The following is a 22902-nucleotide window of genomic DNA, read 5'->3' as shown; positions in this document are numbered from 1 at the left end:
CATAATCACTTGTCTTTATCACTTAGGGGAAATTTCCCAGACATAGATTACGATTAGTCCTGGAATAAAAAGCAAGCTCAATGAAGAATCTCCATTAAAAGTGCTTTTTAGGGCCTCCCGAGTGGCGCAGTGGTCTAAGGTACTGCATCGCAGTGTTAGAGGAGTTACTACAGACCCGGATTCATTCCCGGGCTGTGCCACAACCGGCCGTGGCCGGGAGTCCCATAGGACGGCACACAATTGGTCCAGCGTCATCCGGGTTAGGGGAGGGTTTGGCAGGTGGGGCTTTACTTGGCTCATCGCGCTATAGCGACTCCTTGTGGCGGGTCGGGTGCCTGCAGGCTGACCCCGGTCGCCAGTTGAACGGTGTTTCCTCCGACACGTTGGTGCGGCTGGCTTCCTGGATAAACTGGCGGGTGTTAAGGAGTGCAGTCAGGCGGGTCATGTTTCGGAGGACGCATGACTCCACCTTCGCCTCTCCCAAGCCCGTTGGGGAGTTGCAGCGATGAGACAAGATAGAAAATTGTGGAGAAAAAAGGGGTAAAATTTAAATGCAAAAAATATATATATCTTTGTTTTCTATGGCTATGCTTAAATCTGTGTCTGTGAAACCGCCCCAATGAGTAGTTACTTTGGATACGAACGTAAATATTCTTCGATTAGCAAAACGACACATCCAGCGTTGTGACTCACCGAGGCGGAACTCTATGTAGTCGAACTTGCAGGTCTGATGGTTCTCCAGGTGTAGGTCTTCTAGGATGACCACGATGGACGAGTTGATTTGTGTAGGGTTCTGGATCAGCCACTCACAGTTCAGGTTGTTGCTGTAGTTAGAGGTGAGGTAGCCCGGGGAGGTGAAGTTACCTCCAGCTGGGTCATTGAGGATGCCACCACACACTATGGAGAAGGACATAGAGGTTTAGAACAAGAAAGCACTGAAGGGTATTTTAAATGTATGATATTTCACTTGAGAGCAGTTCTGATAATTCAAATCCAAATGTTAACATCCCTATGAGGATGGCAACACACTTTACACATTAAAGACATACTTTGCATAAAAAGTGTCTTTAAATGTCTTTGAAAGAGGTTAAAACTGCAATGGCCGCCTTTATTATTAACCCTTATTTTACCAGGTAGGTACTGTAGGTTGACTGAGAACACATGATCTTATACTAACATCCTGGGAAAAGTTGCGAGGAAGAGGAGAGTAAAGCTGTACTCACATGCATCTTCATTGGAGGAGTAGGTAGCTGTAAAGCCTCCATTGGAGACAGAGGAGTCGGTACGGAACACTACAGTCATGGTGTTTGCTGACGACTTAACCTGGTAGCCTGTTGGCACGGTGCCACACAACCGCTCGATATTAGGGGCGGTTACCGCCACGCCGTTTAACACCTGAGGGAGCAGAACCATGCCATCAGAACCAGTTAGAACCATTAGAACTGCATTAGAACCGATAACGTCATACTGGAAGCATGGAAAGAACCATGATTGTGACCTGGCTGATTATGTGCTAGAAGAATTGAGTAGAATTTAATCTTAGATGATATGACTACACAGCAAGTGGAGGCAAATGAGAAAATAAAACAACACACCGACTTAAATGATGAAAAAGTGAACCTAAAAGAAGAGAAGCTGAAAGATAAGTGAGACCCACATCCACATAGTCGGCGTAGCAGCTGCTGCTGCTGGTGCCCTCCAGCCGAAGGTCGTTGATGGTGAGAGTGACCCTTCTCCCCGGGACCACAGTGATCTCCCAACGACACGTACGGCTGTGAGGGTACAGGTTGGGATAGTTAGGGGACGAGATGGTCCCCGAGGGAGCGTTCAGCTCACCTCCACACACTGTAGGGGGACAGGACGGAAAGAATGAGAAAGAAAAGAACGGGTTGTTAACATCAACACAGCTTATTAACTTTTACTGTCAGTCAGTCATTTTCACTGCTAATACCAATACTACACAAAGCTATGACACAGAAATCACACACACAGCTCATTCGGAAAGTTTTCAGACCTTCCCTTTTTCCACATTTTGATACGTTACAGCGTTATTCTAAAACAGATCAAATCTTGTTTTTCCTTAACAATCTACACACAATACCCCATAATGACAAAGCGAAAACAGCTTTTCAGAAACATTTGCTAATTTATAAAAAATAAAAACAAAAAGTATTTCAGACCCTTTGCTATGAGACACCTAGATTGAGCTCAGGTACATTCTGTTTCCGTTGATCATCCTTGAGATGTCTCTACAACTTGATTGGAGTCCACCTGTGGTCAATTCAATTGATTGACATGATTTGGAAAGGCACACACCGTTGACAGTGCATGTCAGAGCAAAAACCAAGCCATAAGGTCGCGGAATTGTCCGTAGAGCTCCGAGACAGGATTGTGTCGAGGCACAGATCTGGGGATGGGTATAAAAACATTCTGCAGCATTGAAGGTCCACAAGAACACAGTGGCCTCCATCATTCTTAAATGGAATAAGTTTGGAACCACCAACACTCTTCCTAGAGCTAGCAGACCCGGCCAAACTGAGCAATCGGGGGAGAAGGGCCTTGGTCAGGGAGGTGACCAAGAACCCGATGGTCACTCTGACAGAGCTCTAGAGTTCCTCTGTGGAGATAGGAGAACCTTCCAGAAGGACAACCATCTCTTAGCACTCCACCAATCAGGCCTTTATGGTAGAGTGGGCAGACGGAAGCCACTCCTCAGTAAAAGGCACATGACAGCCCGCTTGGAGTTTGCCAAAAGGCATCTAAAGACTCTCAGACCATGATAAACAAGATTCTCTGGTCTGATGATTTCAAGATTGAACTCTTTGCCTGAATGCCAAGCGGCACGTCTACATTTACATTTACATTATAGTCATTTAGCAGACGCTCTTATCCAGAGCGACTTACAGTAGTGAATGCATACATTTCATAAATGTTTTCCCCCATACTGGTCCCCCGTGGGAATCGAACCCACAACCCTGGCGTTGCAAACACCATGCTCTACCAACTGAGCCACACGGGACCACGTCTGGAGGAAACCTGGCACCATCCCTACGGTGAAGCATGGTGGTAGCAGCATCATGCTGTTTTTTTTCTTCAGCAGCAAGGACTGGGAGACTAGTCAGGATCGAGGGAAAGATGAACGGAGCAAAGTACAGAGAGACCCTTTATGAAGACCTGTACCAGAGCACTCAGGACCTCAGACTGGGCTGAAGGTTCACCTTCCAAAGGACAATGACCCTAAGCACACAGCCAAGACAACGCAGGAGTGGCTTTGGGAAAAGTATCTGAAGAATGGGAGAAACTCCCCACATACGGGTGTGCCAAGCTTGTACCCAAGAAGACTCGATGCTGTAATCGCTGCCAAAAGGTGCGTCAACAAAGTACTGAGTAAACGGTCTGAATACTATGTGTGATCGAGCGCAGTTTTTTATTTGTAATACATTTGCAAAAATTTCTAAAAATCTGTTTTTGCTTTGTCATTATGGGGTATTATGTGTACATTTTAGAATAAGGCTGTAACGTAACCAAATTTGGAAAAAGTAAAGGGGTCTGAATACTTTCCGAATGCACTGTAAGTCTTAAATTAATTGACTTGTACCTTCCACACTGCCCACAAAGGTCAGAGTGAATCCTGGGGCATTTACACTGCTGTCGCTGACAAACTTGACATAAGCAAAGCTGTCTCCTGTTTCCATAGGGCTAGGTATGCTGTTCCCACAATGCTTTCCCAGGAAGCGCCCTGGAACAGGACATACCGGCAACACATTCGTCAACTTTTATTTCATCACATTAGACAAAATGAATTACACAAATTGACAAACTGAATTAGACTTCTTAGAAAAGAGATATAACACAACTGTATGTGCACACACCGCTGTCATTTTTAGGCAGAACATTGCTAGAAACATGTTAAGAATCCCTAAACATAGAACAGGTTACCTGAGGCATTGTACTCTCGTATCTCGACATAGTCACCGCTGCAGTCTACTGTGCTCTGCAGGCTGAAGTTGTTGAAGCTGATGGTGAGGTAGTGTCCTGTAGGGCCCTCCAGGTACCACTCACAGGTTAAGCTGTCTGGGTAGTTCGCAGGGAAACCTGGGCTCTTAAGGTTAACACTCTGGCCAGTGTATGTGCCTCCACACGTGGCTGTTTTGGATTGAAAAGACCAAAAAACTGAGATTGAGATCCGGGTCATTCCAAGTATCTCCTGCATCTCCTGTATCTTGTAGAAGAGGCAGCAAAATACATCTGCTTTCTGAGATATGTTTGATACTGTAACATGCCCACTGAAAGGGTTCATGGTCTATGTAGGTGGTAAAGTGTATTTGAGTGAGTGTGTGAGCGTGTGCGAGACTGTATTAGAGAGCGTGGCGGAGTGGGTTGATTCTGTTCGAGTTACACACACTCACCGATGGAGTACTTGGCCTTGAAGCCCTTGTGTGTGATGCTGGCGTCTGTGCGGAAGCGCAGGTACATGGTGGAGCCAGTGGAATGCTCGGTAGAGGGCCTGGTGTTGCCACACAGTTTTGCGAGGGGGTTAGCATCAGAGGTGGCACCATCACGGAGCTCAACGTAGTCATATAAACAGCTGATGACAAAACATTGGGGGTAAATCTCATTAAATTGTTTCCTTCAAACAATTGAACAACAACAGAATGGTACAATATATAGCTCTTGGATCCAGTCTATTAGAAACACTGTCATACTCTGTGCTCATATATAAGAAACATATGGCGTTCTGTACTCGTATATAAGAAATGTGACATAAGAACTTATAAAAAGTACAAGTAAAAAGAAACATGATGAAGAATTACAACATGACGATGATATCAAATGGGACATTTTCATACTTGGACGTAGGCTCGATGTAGAATTCCTCATCAAAGTCGATCTGGACAGACTCCCTGTTGGGCACGGTGATGACCCAGATACAGTCCATGTTCTGGGGGTAGTTCTGGGGGTAGTTGGGTGACGTGATATAGCCTGGAGGGTCTGAGTAACTCAACACAATGCTTCCTCCACAAGCTACAGGAGGAGAGGAAATACATGTGATTCGGAAAATCTAGAAATCAGAAAGTATTTTCTCACATACACTTCGACTTCAATGCTCTTAAGCCCAAAATACAGTGATGTCTCAGTCATGTAATAACATACATTAGTGTTTCTATCTAAACCTTTGATTGTCTGTGTTATAAACATGTTATAACAATTTACTGTTATTACAGTCTCACCCTGGCTGTGGGCCTCAAAGATCAGTTTGAAGCCACTGCCCTCGTTGGTGGCGTCTGAGATGAATCGTATGTGGAGGTTGTTGTCTGTTGTCTGGGTGATGGAAGGGGGGCTGGTGCCACACAGACGACCCCCCAGAGAGGGGGCTGAGGCATCCGGACCGTTCCTCAACTAAGACAGAGAGGCGGCGGGTTGAACACACACACACACACACACACACACACACACACAGTAACGCACACACACACACACACAGAGGGGTAAGGGTCATGTTACAATCCATATCACTCACTGGGTAAATTGAATCTGTCAGAGCAAATCACTCTTCCTGGCTATAACAAGGTGTAGTATATTATGTGTAGTGTAGTAAATAACTGTGACTTTAAAAATCATTTAGGAGACTGGTTCATTCACTATATAAACTCAGCAAAAAAAGAAACGTCCTCTCACTGTCAAATGCATTCATTTTCAGCAAACTTAACGTAAATATTTGTATGAACATAACAAGATTCAACAACTGAGACATAAACTGAACAAGTTCCACAGACATGTGACTAATAGAACTGGAAAAATGTGTCCCTGAACAAAGGGGGGGACAAAATAAAAACTAACAGTCAGTATATGGGGTTGCCACCAGCTACATTTAGTACTGCAGTGCATCTCCTCCTCAAGGACTACACCAGATTTGCCAGTTCTTGCTGTGAGGTGTTACCCCACTCTTCCACCAAGGCACCTGCAAGTTCCCAGACATTTCTGGGGGGGGAATGGCCCTAGCCCTCACTCTCCGATCCATCAGCTCCCAGACGTACTCAATGGGATTGAGATCCGGTCTCTTCGCTGGCCATGGCAGAACACTGACATTCCTGTTTTGCAGGAAATCACACACAGAACGAGCAGTATGGCTGGTGGCAATGTCATGCTGGAGGGTCATGTCAGGATGAGCCTGCAGGAAGGGTACCACATGAGGGAGGAGGATGTCTTCCCTGTAAGGGACACAGCGTTGAGAAAGCCTGCAATGACAACAAGCTCAGTTCGATGATGCTGTGACACAACGCCCCAGACCATGACGGACCCTCTACCTCCAAATCGATCCCGCTCCAGAGTACAGGCCTCGGTGTAACGCTCATTCTTTCGACGATAAACGCGAATCTGACCATCACCCCTGGTGAGACAAAACCACAACTCGTCAGTGAAGAGCACTTTTTGCCAGTCCTGTCCAGCGACGGTGGGTTTGTGCCCATAGGTGACGTTGTTGCCGGTGATGTCTGGTGAGGACTTGCCTTACAACAGGCCTACAAGCCCTCAGTCCAGCCTCTCTCAGCCTATTGCGGACAGTCTGAGCACTGATGGAGGGATTGTGCGTTCCTGGTGTAACTCGGGCAGTTGATGTTGCCATCCGGTACATGTCCAGCAGGTGTGATGGTCGGCTGTAGCGATCCTGTGCGGGTGTTGTTACACGTGGTCTGCCACTGCGAGAATGATCAGCTGTCCGTCCTGTCTCCCTGTAGCACTGTCTTAGGCGTCTCACTATACGGACATTGCAATTTATTGCCCTGGTCACATCTGCAGTCCTCATGCCTCCTTGCAGCATGCCTAACGCACGTTCACGCAGATGAGCAGCGACCCTGGGCATCTTTCTTTTGGTGTTTTTCAGAGTCAGTAGAAAAGCCTCTTTAGTGTGCTAAGTTTTCATAACTTTGACCTTAATTGCCTTCCGTCTGTAAGCTGTTAGTGTCTTAACGACCGTTCCACAGGTGCATGTTCATTAATTGTTTATGGTTCATTGAACAAGCATGGGAAACAGTGTTTAAACCCTTGACAATGAAGATCTGTGAAGTTATTTGGATTTTTACAAATGATCTTTGAAAGACAGGGTCCTGAAAAAGGGACGTTTCTTTTTTTGCTGAGTTTATAATCAACCTGATCATGCTTCAAATAACTATTTGTCTAAGCAGCATCCATTGATGTGATATACAACTATACAAGTTATATAAAATAATATAAACATGTCACAATGCATTTGATGTTAGTAAATATTATATTCAATATCTACTCAATTATATTATACTATATTATACTCTTTTCTCTAATCTAATATCTAATTTATTATATTCTACTCTACTCGGCAATGCTCTTCTCTTCTCTACTCTATTCTATTTGACTCTATTACAGGGCATTGGGAAAATATTCAGGAAATTTTTGAAAATAACTTATTTACATAAGTATTCAGACCCTTTGCTATGAGACTCGAAATGAAGCTTAGGTACATCCTGTTTCCATCGATCATCCTTGAGATTTTTCTACAACTTGATTGGAGTCCAGCTCTGGTGAATTTAATTGATTGGACATGATTTGGAAAGGCACACACCTGTCTTTATATTTTAAAAGGTCCCACAGTTGACAGTGCATGTCAGAGCAAAAACCAAGCCATGAAGTCGAAGGAATTGTCCGTAAAGCTCCGGGACAGGATTGTCGAGGCACATATCTGGGGAAGGGTACCAACAAATGTCTGCGGCATTGAAAGTCCCCAAGAACAGGGAGGTGACCAAAAACCCAATGGTCACTAACAGCGCTCCAGAGTTCCTCTGTGGAGATGGCAGAACCTTCCAGAAGGACAAGCATCTCTGCAGCACTCCAACAAACAGGCCTTTATGGTAGAGTGGCACCATCCCTACGGTGAAGCATGGTGGTAGCAGCATCATGCTGTGGGGATGTTTTTCAGCGGCAGGGACTGGGATACTAGTCAGGATCGAAGGAAAGATGAACGGAGCAAAGTACAGAGAGATCCTTGATGAAAACCTGCATCAGGGCGCTCAGGACCTCAGACTGGGCCGAAGGTTCATCTTCAAACAGGACAATGACCATAAGCACACAGCCAAGACAACATCCCTGAGTGGCCCTGCCAGAGCCCGGACTTGAACCGGATTGAACATCGCTGGAGAGACCTGAAAATAGCTGTGCAGCGACGCTCCCCATCCAACCTGACAGAGCTTGAGAGGGTCTGCAGAGAAGAATGGGAGAAACTCCCCAAATACAGGTGCGCCAAGCTTGTAGCATCATACCCAAGAAGACTCTAGGCTGTAATCGCAGCCAAAGCTGCTTCAACAAAGTCCTGAGTAAAGGGTCTGAATATTTATATAAATATAATATTTATTTTTTATATATTTGCAAACATTTCTAAAAACTTGTTTTTGCTTTGTCAGTATTGTGTGTTGAATGAAACAATTTAATACATTTTAGAATAAGGCTGAAACGGAACAAAATGTGGAAAAAGTCAAGGGGTCTGAATACTTCCCAAATGCACCGTCTCTCACCTCTAGGTAGTCTCCAGAGCTGCAGGCGGTGCCGAAGCCCTGGACCTGGAACGGGCTCTGGATGTTAACAGACACTCTGAAGCCTGGGGTCACCATCACGTGCCAGCTACAGTCCAGATTGGACGGGTAGTTCTCGGGGTATCGCGGGGTGGAGAGTACACCCCTGTCCACGTGCAGCAGACCACCACAACCTAGAAGGAGAATTAGAAAACAATTACTTTATTGTCACTTGTCAAAGACATACTGAGAGTTTTCTTTATCCTTTAGATAAATACAGTCAATGATTTCAACCTCTATGAAATCAGAATGATCTGCATTGTCAAAGTCATAGAGAAACAGAATCCAGGAAGATCAAAAACCTATGATACAAACCAATATGAAATCAACAGCATGGGATTTTAACCAATAAGACACAAGCAAGGTTAAGAGAATGAGATGTCAACCGATGACACATTAGCAGGGTAAACGACATGACATGTCAACCAAGTTAGCAGGGTCAACAACCTCCAGTGATTGGATTGCTTCAGAGAGGGTTGTGAGTGAGCTCACCCTTGGAGTAGGAAGCGTTGAAGCCCTTCCCGGAGACGCTGCTGTCTGAGGTGAAGCGGAGGAACATGGAGTCCCCTGTAGAGTGGATGGGACCAGGCAGCTCACGGCCACACACAGTGTTCAGCAGGGGGGACAGGTTGGTTTCACCTGGGGGAGGAGAACACACACTGGGGTAAACATTAGGAACACAAAGGAAAGGACATGCAGTGTTCACTGAGGAGACGTGTCCATTTGCTTAGCTAAAACATGAACACACTGTACAGTGCTGTGGTAGTGACCATGGTCATGTTCAGTTTGCACGATACAGAAGAACACAGAGTGAAACAAACAGGTACTATCTGAACTTGTCCAATGAGAAATACTCGATTTTTTTGCGACAGTGTGGCCTAATGAACAGGATCCAGGCCTCTCTCTCACTCTCTCTCACTCACCATCCCTGATAACCAGGCTGTCAAAGTAGCAGGTGGGGTAGTCCTCCATGTCCAGAGACAGCAGGTTGAACTCCACAATAGAGTTAGGGGAACGAATGACCCAGGTACACTCCAGGTTAGGGCCATAGCTGTCTGGCCAGCCGGGGGAGAAGAGGAACCTGGGGCTGTCGCCTGGCATCAGAGCCCCCCCACAGGCACCTACATACAGAGAGAGAGATAGAAATTAGTATAGTAACACACATGGATGGGTGCACGGACAGGTGCACAAAAACCCACTGGCTTAAACACACACCTGGTGCTATGGTGGGCAGGGGTCCAGAGCTCTGTATGGCTGACCATTCAACGAGGAAGCCTCTTCCCCCCACCACAGTGTCCGACTGGAACTCCAGAGTCACGGTGCTGCCGGAGCTACTGACCGAGGCGGGCAGGGATAGACCGCAGAACTTCCCCAGGGAGTAGGCATGGATGTTGGGCCCGTCAAATATCTGACCACACACACAGAGAGAGAGGTTAGAAGTTATGAAAAAGACTGGGGAAACTGTTTATGGTTCCCGATATGATGTTCTTATATAACATTCGTATGAGATTATTCATGTTCACAGTGAGTTTTTCAAGTATGATAGTGATCTAACATTTCCTAATATCAAAACGAAGATGACTTTTGGGGATGTTTTGAATTCTATGGAAGAAAGAGGTCATTTCAAAAGAATCAGTCGCCTCGACGACGCACACCTTAAGCTGGTCATAGTAGCAGTCGTACAGGTCCTCGATGTCCATGTCTAGGAAGTGGATCTGAATGTAATCGTCTCCGGGTACAGTGATGGTCCAGCGGTAGTCTGCGTTGTTGGGGTATGTCCGGGGGTACAGTGGAGACGCTATCTGTCCTGACGTACCTGTGATGTCATTCCCATACACTGGAGAAGGAGACCACATGTCCTGTGTTTAGCATACCGAGTATGACTGGACGCATCTAAAGCTAAAGTACTGTATCTTGTCATTGAAAGCATTTTTGCATCAGTAGAAGAAGATAGAGCGTCGACAGAGATGTGATGCTGGGCATGGAATTAACAGAACGGATAAGCATCTGAAGAGATGCATTGTGTCATCGAGAGAGTGGGTTGTACAGGAAGACACTACGGCCCTCAGTAGAACACACGCATGCACGCGCCCACAAAAACCCAACACACACTCACAGTGGGAGAAGGTAGCTCTGAATCCAGCTCCGCTGAGAGAGGAGTCTGAGCGGAACTTGACCCACAGGATGTGGCCAATCAGAGACGTGTAGTTGGAGGGGAGGGAGACCCCACAGAACCGACCAACCAGAGCGCCTGTAGAGTTTCCCTCCCGGATCTCCAGGTAATCGTTGTTACAGTCAGAACTCGGCTGCAGCTGGAACATACTGGCACAGGAGAGGTAAATAATAACTAATAGCTTAGTCATTGATGTGTAACGACCTATGTAATAACACTTTTATAACCACCGTATTTAGAACCTATTCCATGGTGAAAGAACATATTATTTAATGATCTTCCCTGAGGCAATGTCTTACAGTATAATAAATATTCAGAATACGTAGAAGATGCAATATGGAGGCATTTGATCATGTAATAACCCATGTAATGACCCATGTAATGACCCATGTAATGACCCATGTAATGACCCATGTAATAAGTATAGGAGACTCACATGAAGGAGAGCTGGAGGCGGTTGCCGGGGGAGCTGGTGATGGTCCAGACACACTCCACGTTGGGAGGGTAGGCATCAGGGTAGTTAGGACTGTTAAAGGCCCCCGTCTCCATGAGCAAGTCCCCGCCACAGCCTGCGAGAGGAAGACGGGGTTAAGATTAGTGAGAGGAGGGTTAGAGTTAGTCGCTGTCAGAACTGATCACTGTCAGATGATATGGAGATAGGCAATAGACAGCAGTAGATATGTGGAATCAAACTCAATTTCTGAAGGTACTTTAAGACCTTATGTGAGACAACCATTGGGTCCCACTAATAGTTGACCATTCTGACAAACACAGCTAGATGCATTACTTGAGGTGGAGCCTGTGTAGGTTGCTCTGAAGCCCTTCATGGCGACAGAGGAGTCAGAGACAAAGTTGACGACCAGGGCGTTGCTGAACGATGTGACTGGGTGAGGGATCTCAGTGCCACAGTAACGACCTGAGAGGAAAATAAATATCATCACAACTAACATGGAAAACGTCATCTATCATTGTGTTGGAGTAGTAATCAGTAATACTTCGATACAGTATTTTTTCCATGTTAAAGGCCATGTGCTGCAACAATGACATGACCCTTCACACTCTTGGGAATTTGCTTTTATGAGCATGTTACGGTACAGCCACAGTGTACCAATTTAGGAGGTGATCAGTGCTCAAATCTGCCATTTTCAACCGTCTACGGTTACGAGTGTAAAGGGTTACACAGTCTCTGTTATATCCCGTTCTTGTTTATATTCTTCTATAGTATGTAGCCTCGGAGGACCAGTATCCACTGTGTAGCACTGATCTGTATTATTTTATATTATTTATTTTCTGTAACATGACCTTACCAATGACTGGTGCCATGTAGTTATCTCCATCTAGGATCTCCACAGCGTCGTGGGAACAGTTGGAGTTGAGACTCTCCAGCTCAAAGTCCGTAAACGACAGGGTCACATGGTTGACTGTGCATTGGATAGTGTGTGGAAAGAGAAAACAAGACACCGCATCACTTCAGTTTGTTACAGATAACTAACTATCAATTACATTGCAATATAAAAACAAAGTATCATTGGTTAATACAAATACCAAAGCTGGCAGGCCATTGAAATGAATGGGAGTTGTAGTGCAGTGGATAGAGTGGTGTGTATCTGTGATGTGATTGGCTAACTCACATGGCAACTGAGCCTTGATGATCCAGCTGCAGTTCTGATTGGCTGGGTAGACAGCAGGGTACCGTGGCGATGCGATGGCCCCACCCACGTCATCTGTCAAGAAGGTGGCTCCACAAGCTGAGAGAAATAAACATTTCTTACCAATAAGAATCCAAACCAAAATCTACACTTTAATAACAAAATATGTTTTATAAACATGTTTTTCAATGTTGGAACAGACTTCGTCCACATAAATATTTTTATAATAAACCAGAAATGTGTTTAATGTCTCAATAATGGCTAAGCGAGGTAAAGTATATGTATCAATATTTGTATCTATTGCCGTGCGAGCTGTGCTGATGACACACCCTCGGAGAAGGTGGCAGCAAAGCCCCGGTGGTTGAGGCTGGCATCAGATCTGAACCGCACGAAAATGGTGTTCTGGGTGGAGGTGATGGGGACGGGCCGTGTCTGACCACACACTTGACCCAGCAGCGGAGCAGATATACTGGGTCCATCATAGATCTACACACACACACACACACAACGTAAAGATGAGAAGTTGATATTCAGAATGGAAAATATGGAATAATTTCTGTTTCCTGTAGTTCGTGTCTCACAATGAAGTGAAAAAATGACATATGATTGGTCATTCACCAGCTCTTTATTTGTTTTATTTAACTAGGCAAGTCAGTTAAGAACAAATTCTTATTTTCAATGACGGCCTAGGAACAGTGGGTTAACTGCCTTGTTCAGGGGCAGAACGACAGATTTTTACCTTGTCAGCTCGGGGATTCGATCTAGCAACCTTTCGGTTACTGCCTAACGCTCTAACCACTAGGCTTCCTGCCTAACTCTCTAACCACTAGGCTTCCTGCCTGACTCATACAGGGGCTTTTCAAAGGATAACTATTCTGTTGGCTACCTCAACGCAGTATTTCATAGCAGCTTGTATCTTACACACTGAATGCTCTTTCGCATAGACTGAATGCTACTTGTTTCCCTGAACAGAATCTGTAGCACTAGCTTTTGTCACAGACCACTAGTGCACTTGACCAGTGGGACATCAGGGTGTTAGCATTCACATCATTTCAGTGGTACTGTCTGCCCTTTACTGTGTTAACAATGGGCCCTGGAAGATGACAAGAAGACGGCCAAACCACAGAGAGACAAAGAGCTCTGCTCTGTTCGCGTTTTCTCTCTCTGTGATGGGGGGGATGGGAGGATGGTAACAAAGGCCACTTAGAACGACAGAGGCAGTGGGAGGGACAGCTTGGAAACTGCCCTCAGAACAGCGGTTGATATTTCAATAGATTGTCTCAGTGTTCAGATGCCAAGTTTCTTTCAGAGGACCTTGACATCTGTTAGTGTGGACATGCCAATACCGTGACATTGAGAGAGATAGTGGCATAAAGATACCAGAGCCACAACCACATCCCTCATTTCCTCCTCATCTCAGGAGTCATAATACACCACACACGTCATCATTCAGAAAGTAATCACTCACAGCTACATGGTCCCACTGGCACGTGGAGTGGAGCTCTATGTCCAGGTCAGTGAAGTTGAAGAGGACCCGGTGGCCTACGTCCACTGAGATGGTCCAGGAACAGTCCACCATGTTGGGGTAGTTGGCGGGGTAGTTGGGGGAGTGGATCTCTCCACTGGGGGCCTTGATCGGACCTCCACATCCTGGGGAGGAAGAGAGGCGAGAGGAGAGGAAACGGGATTTAGTGAAAACGTGTGTATTTGTGTGTAGGTGCGGTACATTGTGTCTACAGCCCACTATCACCCACCTCCCTGGACCTCGACCCAGCTGGCATTGAACCCTCGGCCACTGACGTAGGGGTCAGACTTGAAGCGGACTGTGACCATGTTCCCTGTGCTGGAGACCTGGAGGGGGCTGGAGGTGGTGGTGCAGAGCTGGGCCAGCCTCGGGGCTGAAAGGTCAGGGCCTCCGTATACCTGTGGAAAGACAGGGGTTAGAGGTTAAGGGTTAGAGGTTCAGGGCTATGGTGGTGGTGGACAGAGAGCTGACAGGTCTGGACCTAGCGAAATACTTGTGTTCCAAGCTCCAACTGTGCAGTAATATCTAACAATACACACTAATCTAAAAGTAAAATAATGGAATGAAAAATTATTTAAATATTAGCACGAGCAATGTGCTAATGTTATGGGATGTATAGATATATATATATATATGAAATAGGTAAAACAGTATGTAAACATTAAAGTGACCAGTGTTCCATTCAATACGTTTAGATGAAGGGGAGGAGACAGATTAAAGAGGGATTTTAAAGACTTTGAGACAATTGAGACATGGATTGTGTATGTGTGCCATTCAGAGGGTGAATGGGCAAGACAAAAGATTGAAGTGCCTTTGAAAGGGGTACGGTAGTAGGTGACAGGCGCCCCGGTTTGAGTGTGTCAAGAACTGCAACGCTGCTGGGTTTCTCACACTCAACAGTTTCCTGTGTGTATCAAGAATGGTCCACCACCCTTAAGACATCCAGCCAACTTGACACAACTGTGGGAAGCATTGGAGTCAACATGGGCCAACATCCCTGTGGAACGCTTTCGACACCTTGTAGATTCCATGCCCCGACGAATTAAGGCTTTTCAGTGGGCAAAAGGGGATGCAACACAATATTAGGAAGTTGTTCCTAATGTTTTGTACACTCAGTGCACATACAACCTAATGTAGCAACAACGGGCCATTGAAGGGTACAAAGACCCTACAGAATGCATATTCAGACTGTCACTGCATATTTAGAGCTGAGGTTATCACTTAACTATGTTCATGTCCTTATCTATGCTTATTTGTCTGGTTTAAAAATAGGACATATGGGAATCAAATTAGCTAATTGTCAGACCATCCTTTAAAAGTGTTGCTGGGCTACAGACGGTTTCCTCAACAACAAACATCTTTGGTCAGTTACAGGACAGGAAGAAGCAGCTGATGATGATCATGAAGTGACATTTGTGGGACGTTAGGGTGTGGCACCAGCCTTTGGGATTTTGGGTAGTGTGGCAGTGGTCGGGGCTAGTCCAGCGTTGGAGGCAGTTGGACCAGATAAAGGCCAGCTTGCTAGCTCCCTAAGCTGCGATTTCCAGGTCATTTCTGCCCCACTGGCTCCATTCACTGTTCTGTCTGGTGGAAGTCAGCATTCCACTGGCGTGAGCTACTCTGCGCTAGGCCCTCTGGGTACAGCTAGCACAGGAGGGAGCACAACACAACTCTGGCATACACCACGCAGAATCAAACACACACTCCCTAAGACCCACACATCACACACATTACCTCTAGTACGTCATAGTTGCAGTCAGGGTGGTACTCCACATCAAACTCATAGATGGTAATGGTGATGCTGCTTCCTGTGGCAGTCTGGATGTACCAGAAACACTCTCTGTTGTCGGGGTATCTGTTGGGGTATCCTGGGCTGTTGAAGGAACCCGTGGGACCAGACAGATCCCCACCACAACCTGTAGGGGGCCACACTGAGTCAGTGAGGCTGATGGAGAAAAGGGGTGGGTCCCACTAATCTCTCCTTTAACCTGAAGTGTATACTTGCTCACCACTTCCCACATATCTAAAAGCATTGGATTGTTGAAGCTGTGGGCTAGTTGGGAGTTTCCACCATATTTGCTATACCAGTCCTTTCAACTCATTGAAGGGAAGTGAACAAGTGCAAGATGGGAGGAAAGAGGTAATTGGGACACAGTGATAGTAAAGATGAAAGAGATGCTGGTTAGTGTTGGTCACAGAGACTAATCATGACAAAAATCCACCTGTCATTAAGGTGTGTAATTTCATACAGTGTTTATACAGTTGATTACCAGCTAAACAGATCCTGTCCATACTGTATGAGGTGTTACCATACCACACCAACGTAACTACACAGAACAATTGACCTCTGGTAGGGGGCAACTAACTAGACCATCGACATGTTCCTGCAAAAGTCATGCTGTTGTCACAATATTAAACATGAACAAGATTAACCATGATGATAACACGCTCACATGAGTTGGCAATGCAACACTAACCAAACAGAAGCATATTCCTCAAAACCTTGACTGCCAGAGCATGTCCTATTTTCCCATAAAGACACATGGACCTCACTAAACACGTCACACGGATATGTGTATACAGGGCTTGGAAGAGCCTAGTGGGCTCAACATAGGCGGCTAACGGCGTTGAGTGTCCAGGTAAAGAATGAGGGGTGTCGCAGCTCTGTTGGTGTTATTGTGTGGCGGTCGGACTGGGGCAGAGATAGAGGGCATATTCACAGAGAATGAGATCAGTTCTGAGATACATGTGGAGGGAGAGAGGGCAGAAAGTCAGGAAGCTAATAGTCAAATTCTAGGAGACTCAGGGAGAAGCTGCCAGCCTGACATGTTTTACTGATAAAGATAGAAGGAATGGAGGCCAGGCTGAAAGCTACTGAGGAGGAGCTAAGCAGCTAGGAATCTACAGTGGCTGTCCTACAGACTGAGATCAAAGGTATCAATTAATAGACTATTTAACCCGTTCGACATGTTCTTTTAAAAAAAAAAATATATTTTTTCAAATAAATAATGGATTCAAAATTGGCTGATTCATAGACTGAGCCCACCTTAACTCTCTGCTGTTTTGTCCATTATTGTTAAGGTCTGTAATTTCTCAAACGATGGCCCTTGAAACACTTCTACTTACAATACAATAGGTCAAGCATTGGAGTTGAGTGCCAGCGTGAGGCAGGTGGAGCCTAGTTGAGTCTGAAAGCTTGCTAAAGCTTACATCCCAACTGAGCACCACAGTGGTTGAGCTCAGGGACTTGAAGGCCAGACTGACAGGGGCTGAGTTTACAGTGGCTACCCTACAGACAGTGAATGAAGATAATACGAAATTCATAGATTTACACTACGCCCTTACAATAATCTGTCTTGAAAGCTTTTCATTCTGAAAGCTTGCTATTCATATTTCTCCAGGTCTTACATCCCAACTGGGCATCACAGTGGCTGAGCTCAGGGACATGGAGAGCCAGGTGGGGGAGCTGGAGGAGAATGCAGATTCTACAATCTCATTTACCAAGTCTGTGGTCATGACAGTTATTTTATTTAAAGATTGTGAGTATCATTTCCATTCCAAATCGTACAGTATTATCCCCGAGCATACGGTATGCACAAGCTGTCAAATTATGATTTAGGATTGTTATTAATTATCTGCATATTATCAATATGTTCATTAATTTCATCAAATATTTTTAATGATGAAAGGGTTAGCCTAACTTCCTTTCCCAATGTTTGGATGAAATATGCTAATACTGTAACTGTTCACTATAGTTTGTTACAGCATTTAACAAGAGTGATTATATCACGCAAGTTCAAACACTCTGCATGTACCCTGGACAAACCAAAAGGGGCATTCTTAGCTGGACGAGGTGTCGGGTACTTCGGACACCACCCTGATCTACAGCAAGATCTTCACCAACATCGGTGACGCTTAAAGCCCAAATACAGGTAATCTCCACATAGTGATGAATGAAGATAACTGCATTATGGTCTATTGCACAGCATGTGTACATTAATCTCCATCACTTCACATAATATCATATCTACAATGCAGGCCGATCTTTTACGTCGCTGATGAAAAATAGTCAATTACTTGTAACTTCTAAGGGAAACAGTGCTGGCGACTGGGCTAGTGTATCTAATGGAATCACTGTGCAGTTGGAGGAGGGGAATGAGATCTATGTTCGTCTATGGGAATCTAGATGGCTCTACGACGATCAAGATCATTTCAGCAACATCAATGGCATTCTGCTATTCACTCAATAAATCTCAGTGTTGTGGAATATAAATAAAGCAGGGGACCAAACGGCTAGTGAAGAAATTGTAAAAATGATACTGTATGTACACTGTATGTGTTGCAAATGTGAATGCAAATGTCCGTAATTGTGCAATGAAGAGCACAAACAATGAATATGTAAACAACTTTGAGCTAATTACAACTCCTTAAAAATTAACTAAATTGGAGTGTAATCCTTGATGAAAAATCAACAGGAATGTTGGCCTCTAAACTTTGTGGCATCTCTTATCTTCCATAAGCCTCTTACATCTTTCCAGGTAGTCTTGATCTAACTTTTCCTTTGGTGAAAAACATGACGAAGAACAAAAGAGGGGGTATTTTCCCAGACTATCGCTGTGTTGCAAATGATTGAATATCCCTGAAACATGGATTACTTTAAATTAGGTTGCCAAAGTACCAATCCAACACTTTGGTAAATAAGGATGCAGCTAGAGTAGTGAGAAAAAGGGATGAAATTGAAAATGTTATGACAAATGCATATTCTTCCACAAGCAGTCACATTTGACAATTCCTCTTGCCAATTCCCTCCATTCAGTCTTATACTAAATAATTCAACACAGAGCACTTTGGCTGTACTTCAGGCCTATTTACAATGAATCGTCCAGTAACACTGGGTGTTTGGGCCAGGCCCTTTCCTATGTGGGAGTGAGGTCAGGGGGAGTTCCCAGAGTTGTTTGGGAAAAAAGTGAAGAGTAGGAACAGATGACATCATAATTGAACACAGCAGTAAGAGGAAGGGGGGGCGTGGCATTTGTGGTCCCTCTACGATCTAGCTAGTAAAACGTGATATTCATATTAACAGCCAGGCCTGGTATTACTATTTGAAATATTTGCTCTAGCTTACCTGGAGTGCCAGATGGGCAGGTTTTGCTGGTCAAAAGTACTGCACTATGAAGGGAATAGCGTGCCATTTTGGACACAGACAGTTTGTTGTGTAAGGTTGTTATGGTTCTATTACTTATAGTATTGTGGTTGTGTTGTGGTACAAGAGTTAGTTGTGGTTGTGGTCTCACCGTTCTGGTACCAGAGCATCTGGAAGCCCGTCATGGCAATTGAGGAGTCAGTGTGGAACACCATATGAAGGGAGGAGCTAGTGGTGGTGTTAGCCGGAGGGGGCGTGTTCCCACAGTACGAGCCAATCAGAGGGGCTTGATCGTTGGGACCATTGTACAGCTGGGGAAATATCAAGACAGGTTAGGAACTCTTAGCTCTTCTGACAAAACTGAATAAATATTAGAATAAAGATACAAATACAAATACAAGCATACACATATTTGGCTAGCTTCACGGGACTTCAGAGCTACAGGAAATGTATATAAATTCAGACATCCATGTCCTAATAACCTGAAAAATGGCTTCCTATTGAAAACATGTTGTATTAGTATAGTGGTGAGGTGGTGACAATGCAACAATAAGCCCCATTGTCTTGGCATGATGTATTCTTATGTAACAGACCAGAACAGAGAGAGGGGAGGAGAGAGGAGATGAGATTAATGAATCCTGACATATTCTGAGGCCTGAAAGGGAGGTGGAAACTGGGGGGGGTCTAATCTAAGAAGTGCAGTGCCTTCAGAAAGTATTCACACTCGTTGAATTTCTCCACATTTTGATGTGTTACAGCCTGAATTTAAAATGGATTAAATTGAGATTTTGTGTCACTCGCTTACAAACAATGCCCCTAATGTCAGTGGAATTATCAATTAAAAATGAAAAGCAAAATATTTAACCCCTTTGTTATTGCAAGCCTAAATAAGTTCAGCAGTAAAAAAAGTTCTTAACAAGTTGCATAGACTCACTCTGTGTGCAAAAATCAAATCAAAGTTTATTTGTCACGTGCGCCGAATACAACAGGTGTAGAACTTACAGTGAAATGCTTACTTACAGGCCCTAACCAACAGTGACATTTTTAAGTAAAAAAATAGGTATTAGGTGAACAATAGATATGTAAGGAAATAAAAAACAACAGTAAAAAGACAGTGAATGATAACAGAAGCGAGGCTATAACAGTACCGAGGCTGTATACAGTCACCGGTTAGTCGGGCTAATTGAGATAGTATGTACATGTAGGTATGGTTAAAGTGACTATGCATATTTGATAAACAGAGATTAGCAGTAGCGTAAAAGAGGGGTTGGCGGGTGGTGGGTGGCGGGACACAATGCAGATAGTCCGGGTAGCCAATGTGCGGGGGCACCGGCAGTCGGGCTAATTGAGGTAGTAGTGATGCACTGGGCCATACGCACCACCCTCTCAAGTGCCTTGAAGTCGGAGGCCTAGCAGTTGCCATACCAGGCAGTGATGCAACCAGTCAGGATGCTCTCGATGTTGCAGCTGTAGAACCTTTTGAGGATCTGAGGACCCATGCCAAATTTTTTTAGTTTCCTGAAGGGGAATAGGCTTTGTCGTGCCCTCTTTACGACTGTCTTGGTGTGTTTGGACCATTCTAGTTTGTTGGTGATGTGGACACCAAGGAACTTGAAGCTCTCAACCTGCTCCACTACAGCCCCGTTTATGAGAATTGGGGCGTGCTCGGTCCTCCTTTCCTGTAGTCCACAATCATCTCCTTAGTCTTGGTTACGTTGAGGGATAGGTTATTCTGGCACCACCAGGCCAGGTCTCTGACCTCCTCCCTATAGGCTGTCTCGTCGTTGTCGTGATCAGGCCTGTTGTGTTGTCTGCAAACTTAATGATGATGTTGGAGTCGTACTTGGCCACGCAGTCGTGTAATAGTGTATAATAGAGTATAATAATACATGTTTAACATTCTTATTTAATGACTACCTCATCTCTATAACCCGAACATACAGTTATTTGTAAGGTCTCTCAGTCGAGCAATACATTTCAAACACAGATTCAACCACAAAGACCAGGGAGGTTTTCCTAATCTCGCAAAGGGCCCCTATTGGTAGATGGGTAAAAGCAGACACTGAATATCCCTTTGAGCAAGGTGAAGTTATTCATTACACTTTGGATGGTGTATCAGTACACCCAGTCACTACAAAGATACAGGCGTCCTTCCTAACTCAGTTCCCAGAGAGGAAGGAAAGCGCTCAGGGATATCACCATGAGGCCAATGGTAACTTTAAAACAGTTACATAGTTTAATGGTTGTGATAGGAGAAAACTGAGGATGGATCAACAACCTTGTAGTCATTCCCCAATACTAACCTAAATGACAGAAAGAAAATAAGGAAACCAGTAGAGAATAAAATATTCTAAAACATGCAACATGTTTACAATAAAACACTACCGTAAAATATGTGGCAAAGAAATGCACTTTATGTCCTGAATACAAAGCATTATGTTTGGGGCAAATCCAACACAATACATCACTGAGTACCACTCTTCATATTTTCAAGCATGGTGGTAGCTGCATCATGTTATGGGTATGCTTGTCATCGGCAAGGACTAAGGAGTTTTTTAGGATTAAAATAAGCGCAGGTAAAATTCTAGAGGAAAACCTGGGTCAGCCTGCCTTCCAACAGACACTGGGAGACAAATTCACCTTTCAGCAGGACAATAACCTAAAACAAGGCCAAACATACACTGGAGTTTCTTACCAAGACGACATTGAATGTTCCTGAGCGGCCTAGTTACAGTTTGACTTAAATCTATGGCAAGAATTGAAAATGTCTGTCTAGCAATGATCAAGAACCAACTTGACAAAGCTTGAAGAACTGAGACAGATGTCTCATGTTTTGAGGGAGCGTGCAACTGGCACACTGACTGCAGAAATGTTCACCAAAGCTGTTGCCAGAGAATTGAATGTTCATTTCTCAGCCATAAGCCGCCTCCAATGCCATTTAAGAGAATTTGGCAGTATGTCTAACAGGCCTCACAACTGCGGACCACGTGTATGGTGTCGTGTGGGTGAGCGATTTGTTGATGTCAACGTTGTGAAAAAGATTGGATCGATGTGTACGACAGCACGTTCCAGTTCCCGCCAATATCCAGAAACTTCGCATAGCCATTGAAGAGTGGGACAACATTCCACAGGTCACAATCAACAGCCTGATTAACTCTATGCGAAGGAGATGTGTCCTATGGCTCCTATGCACCTAAAAACTCACCAAATTCACTGAGAATACATTACATAGGATGAAGAAATAATACTCCGAGTTGCAGCTCCATACTACTTGTCAGACATCCTCTTCTGCTTTCTGAGGTGAAACGAGCCAATAGCTATCACAGACTCCGGACTTGTGGTTTGAATTGGAGCAGGCAGTCCATAAGCGCAGACAAAGGACATCAAGGATCTGGAAAGATTCTGTATGGAGGAATGGTCTAAGATCCCTCCCAATGTATTCTCCAGTCTCATATTTTTTTTAAATAAAAAGGCTCATTGTCATTATCCTCGCAAGGGTAAGGTGCTAGAGTATTGAAAACGGGTGTTAAAAATGTACCCCCATCTTCTTTAGACGGTTTTATGTTTATTACTTGTTAAATAAAATCTATTTCGCTGACCAACTGTATTAGTATAAAATATTATAATTGTCCAAATGTTTTTAGCATACAATATAGCTCAGTATTTGTATTATTTATTTGATATAGTATTTTTTGCTCATCTTTATCAATGGTGCAATAATTATGGATCCCACTGTATGTCAGTGAATGGATTTAGAGGCCTAAGATTGAAGAGGTGAAATTAAAGCTGGATAGATTAATCATTCCCTGTGT

At 44.5% G+C, this 22902-nt stretch overlaps 1 protein-coding gene across 1 annotated transcript in view; it reads right to left on the bottom strand.

Moving 5' to 3' along the window:
• Nucleotides 1–22902, bottom strand: part of cubn (cubilin (intrinsic factor-cobalamin receptor)) — a 54733-nt gene that overhangs the window by 12621 nt on the left and 19210 nt on the right. The window contains exons 27-49 of the mRNA XM_014157416.2: nucleotides 19242–19401; nucleotides 15682–15863; nucleotides 14177–14345; nucleotides 13891–14072; nucleotides 12752–12908; nucleotides 12405–12521; nucleotides 12081–12194; nucleotides 11561–11689; nucleotides 11210–11342; nucleotides 10717–10922; nucleotides 10256–10437; nucleotides 9816–10008; nucleotides 9524–9721; nucleotides 9093–9239; nucleotides 8544–8734; nucleotides 5232–5400; nucleotides 4851–5025; nucleotides 4410–4588; nucleotides 3940–4146; nucleotides 3599–3739; nucleotides 1658–1845; nucleotides 1224–1395; nucleotides 694–897 (exon numbers count right to left, since the gene is read on the bottom strand). Of these exons, the coding sequence (XP_014012891.2) occupies nucleotides 694–897; nucleotides 1224–1395; nucleotides 1658–1845; nucleotides 3599–3739; nucleotides 3940–4146; nucleotides 4410–4588; nucleotides 4851–5025; nucleotides 5232–5400; nucleotides 8544–8734; nucleotides 9093–9239; nucleotides 9524–9721; nucleotides 9816–10008; nucleotides 10256–10437; nucleotides 10717–10922; nucleotides 11210–11342; nucleotides 11561–11689; nucleotides 12081–12194; nucleotides 12405–12521; nucleotides 12752–12908; nucleotides 13891–14072; nucleotides 14177–14345; nucleotides 15682–15863; nucleotides 19242–19401 (3895 nt within the window). The remainder of the gene's footprint in view (nucleotides 1–693; nucleotides 898–1223; nucleotides 1396–1657; nucleotides 1846–3598; nucleotides 3740–3939; nucleotides 4147–4409; nucleotides 4589–4850; nucleotides 5026–5231; nucleotides 5401–8543; nucleotides 8735–9092; nucleotides 9240–9523; nucleotides 9722–9815; nucleotides 10009–10255; nucleotides 10438–10716; nucleotides 10923–11209; nucleotides 11343–11560; nucleotides 11690–12080; nucleotides 12195–12404; nucleotides 12522–12751; nucleotides 12909–13890; nucleotides 14073–14176; nucleotides 14346–15681; nucleotides 15864–19241; nucleotides 19402–22902) is intronic.

Source organism: Salmo salar, chromosome ssa19 (assembly GCF_905237065.1).
Source record: "Salmo salar chromosome ssa19, Ssal_v3.1, whole genome shotgun sequence".
Taxonomy (NCBI): domain Eukaryota; kingdom Metazoa; phylum Chordata; class Actinopteri; order Salmoniformes; family Salmonidae; genus Salmo; species Salmo salar.
This window is presented reverse-complemented; position numbering and strand designations above follow the sequence as displayed.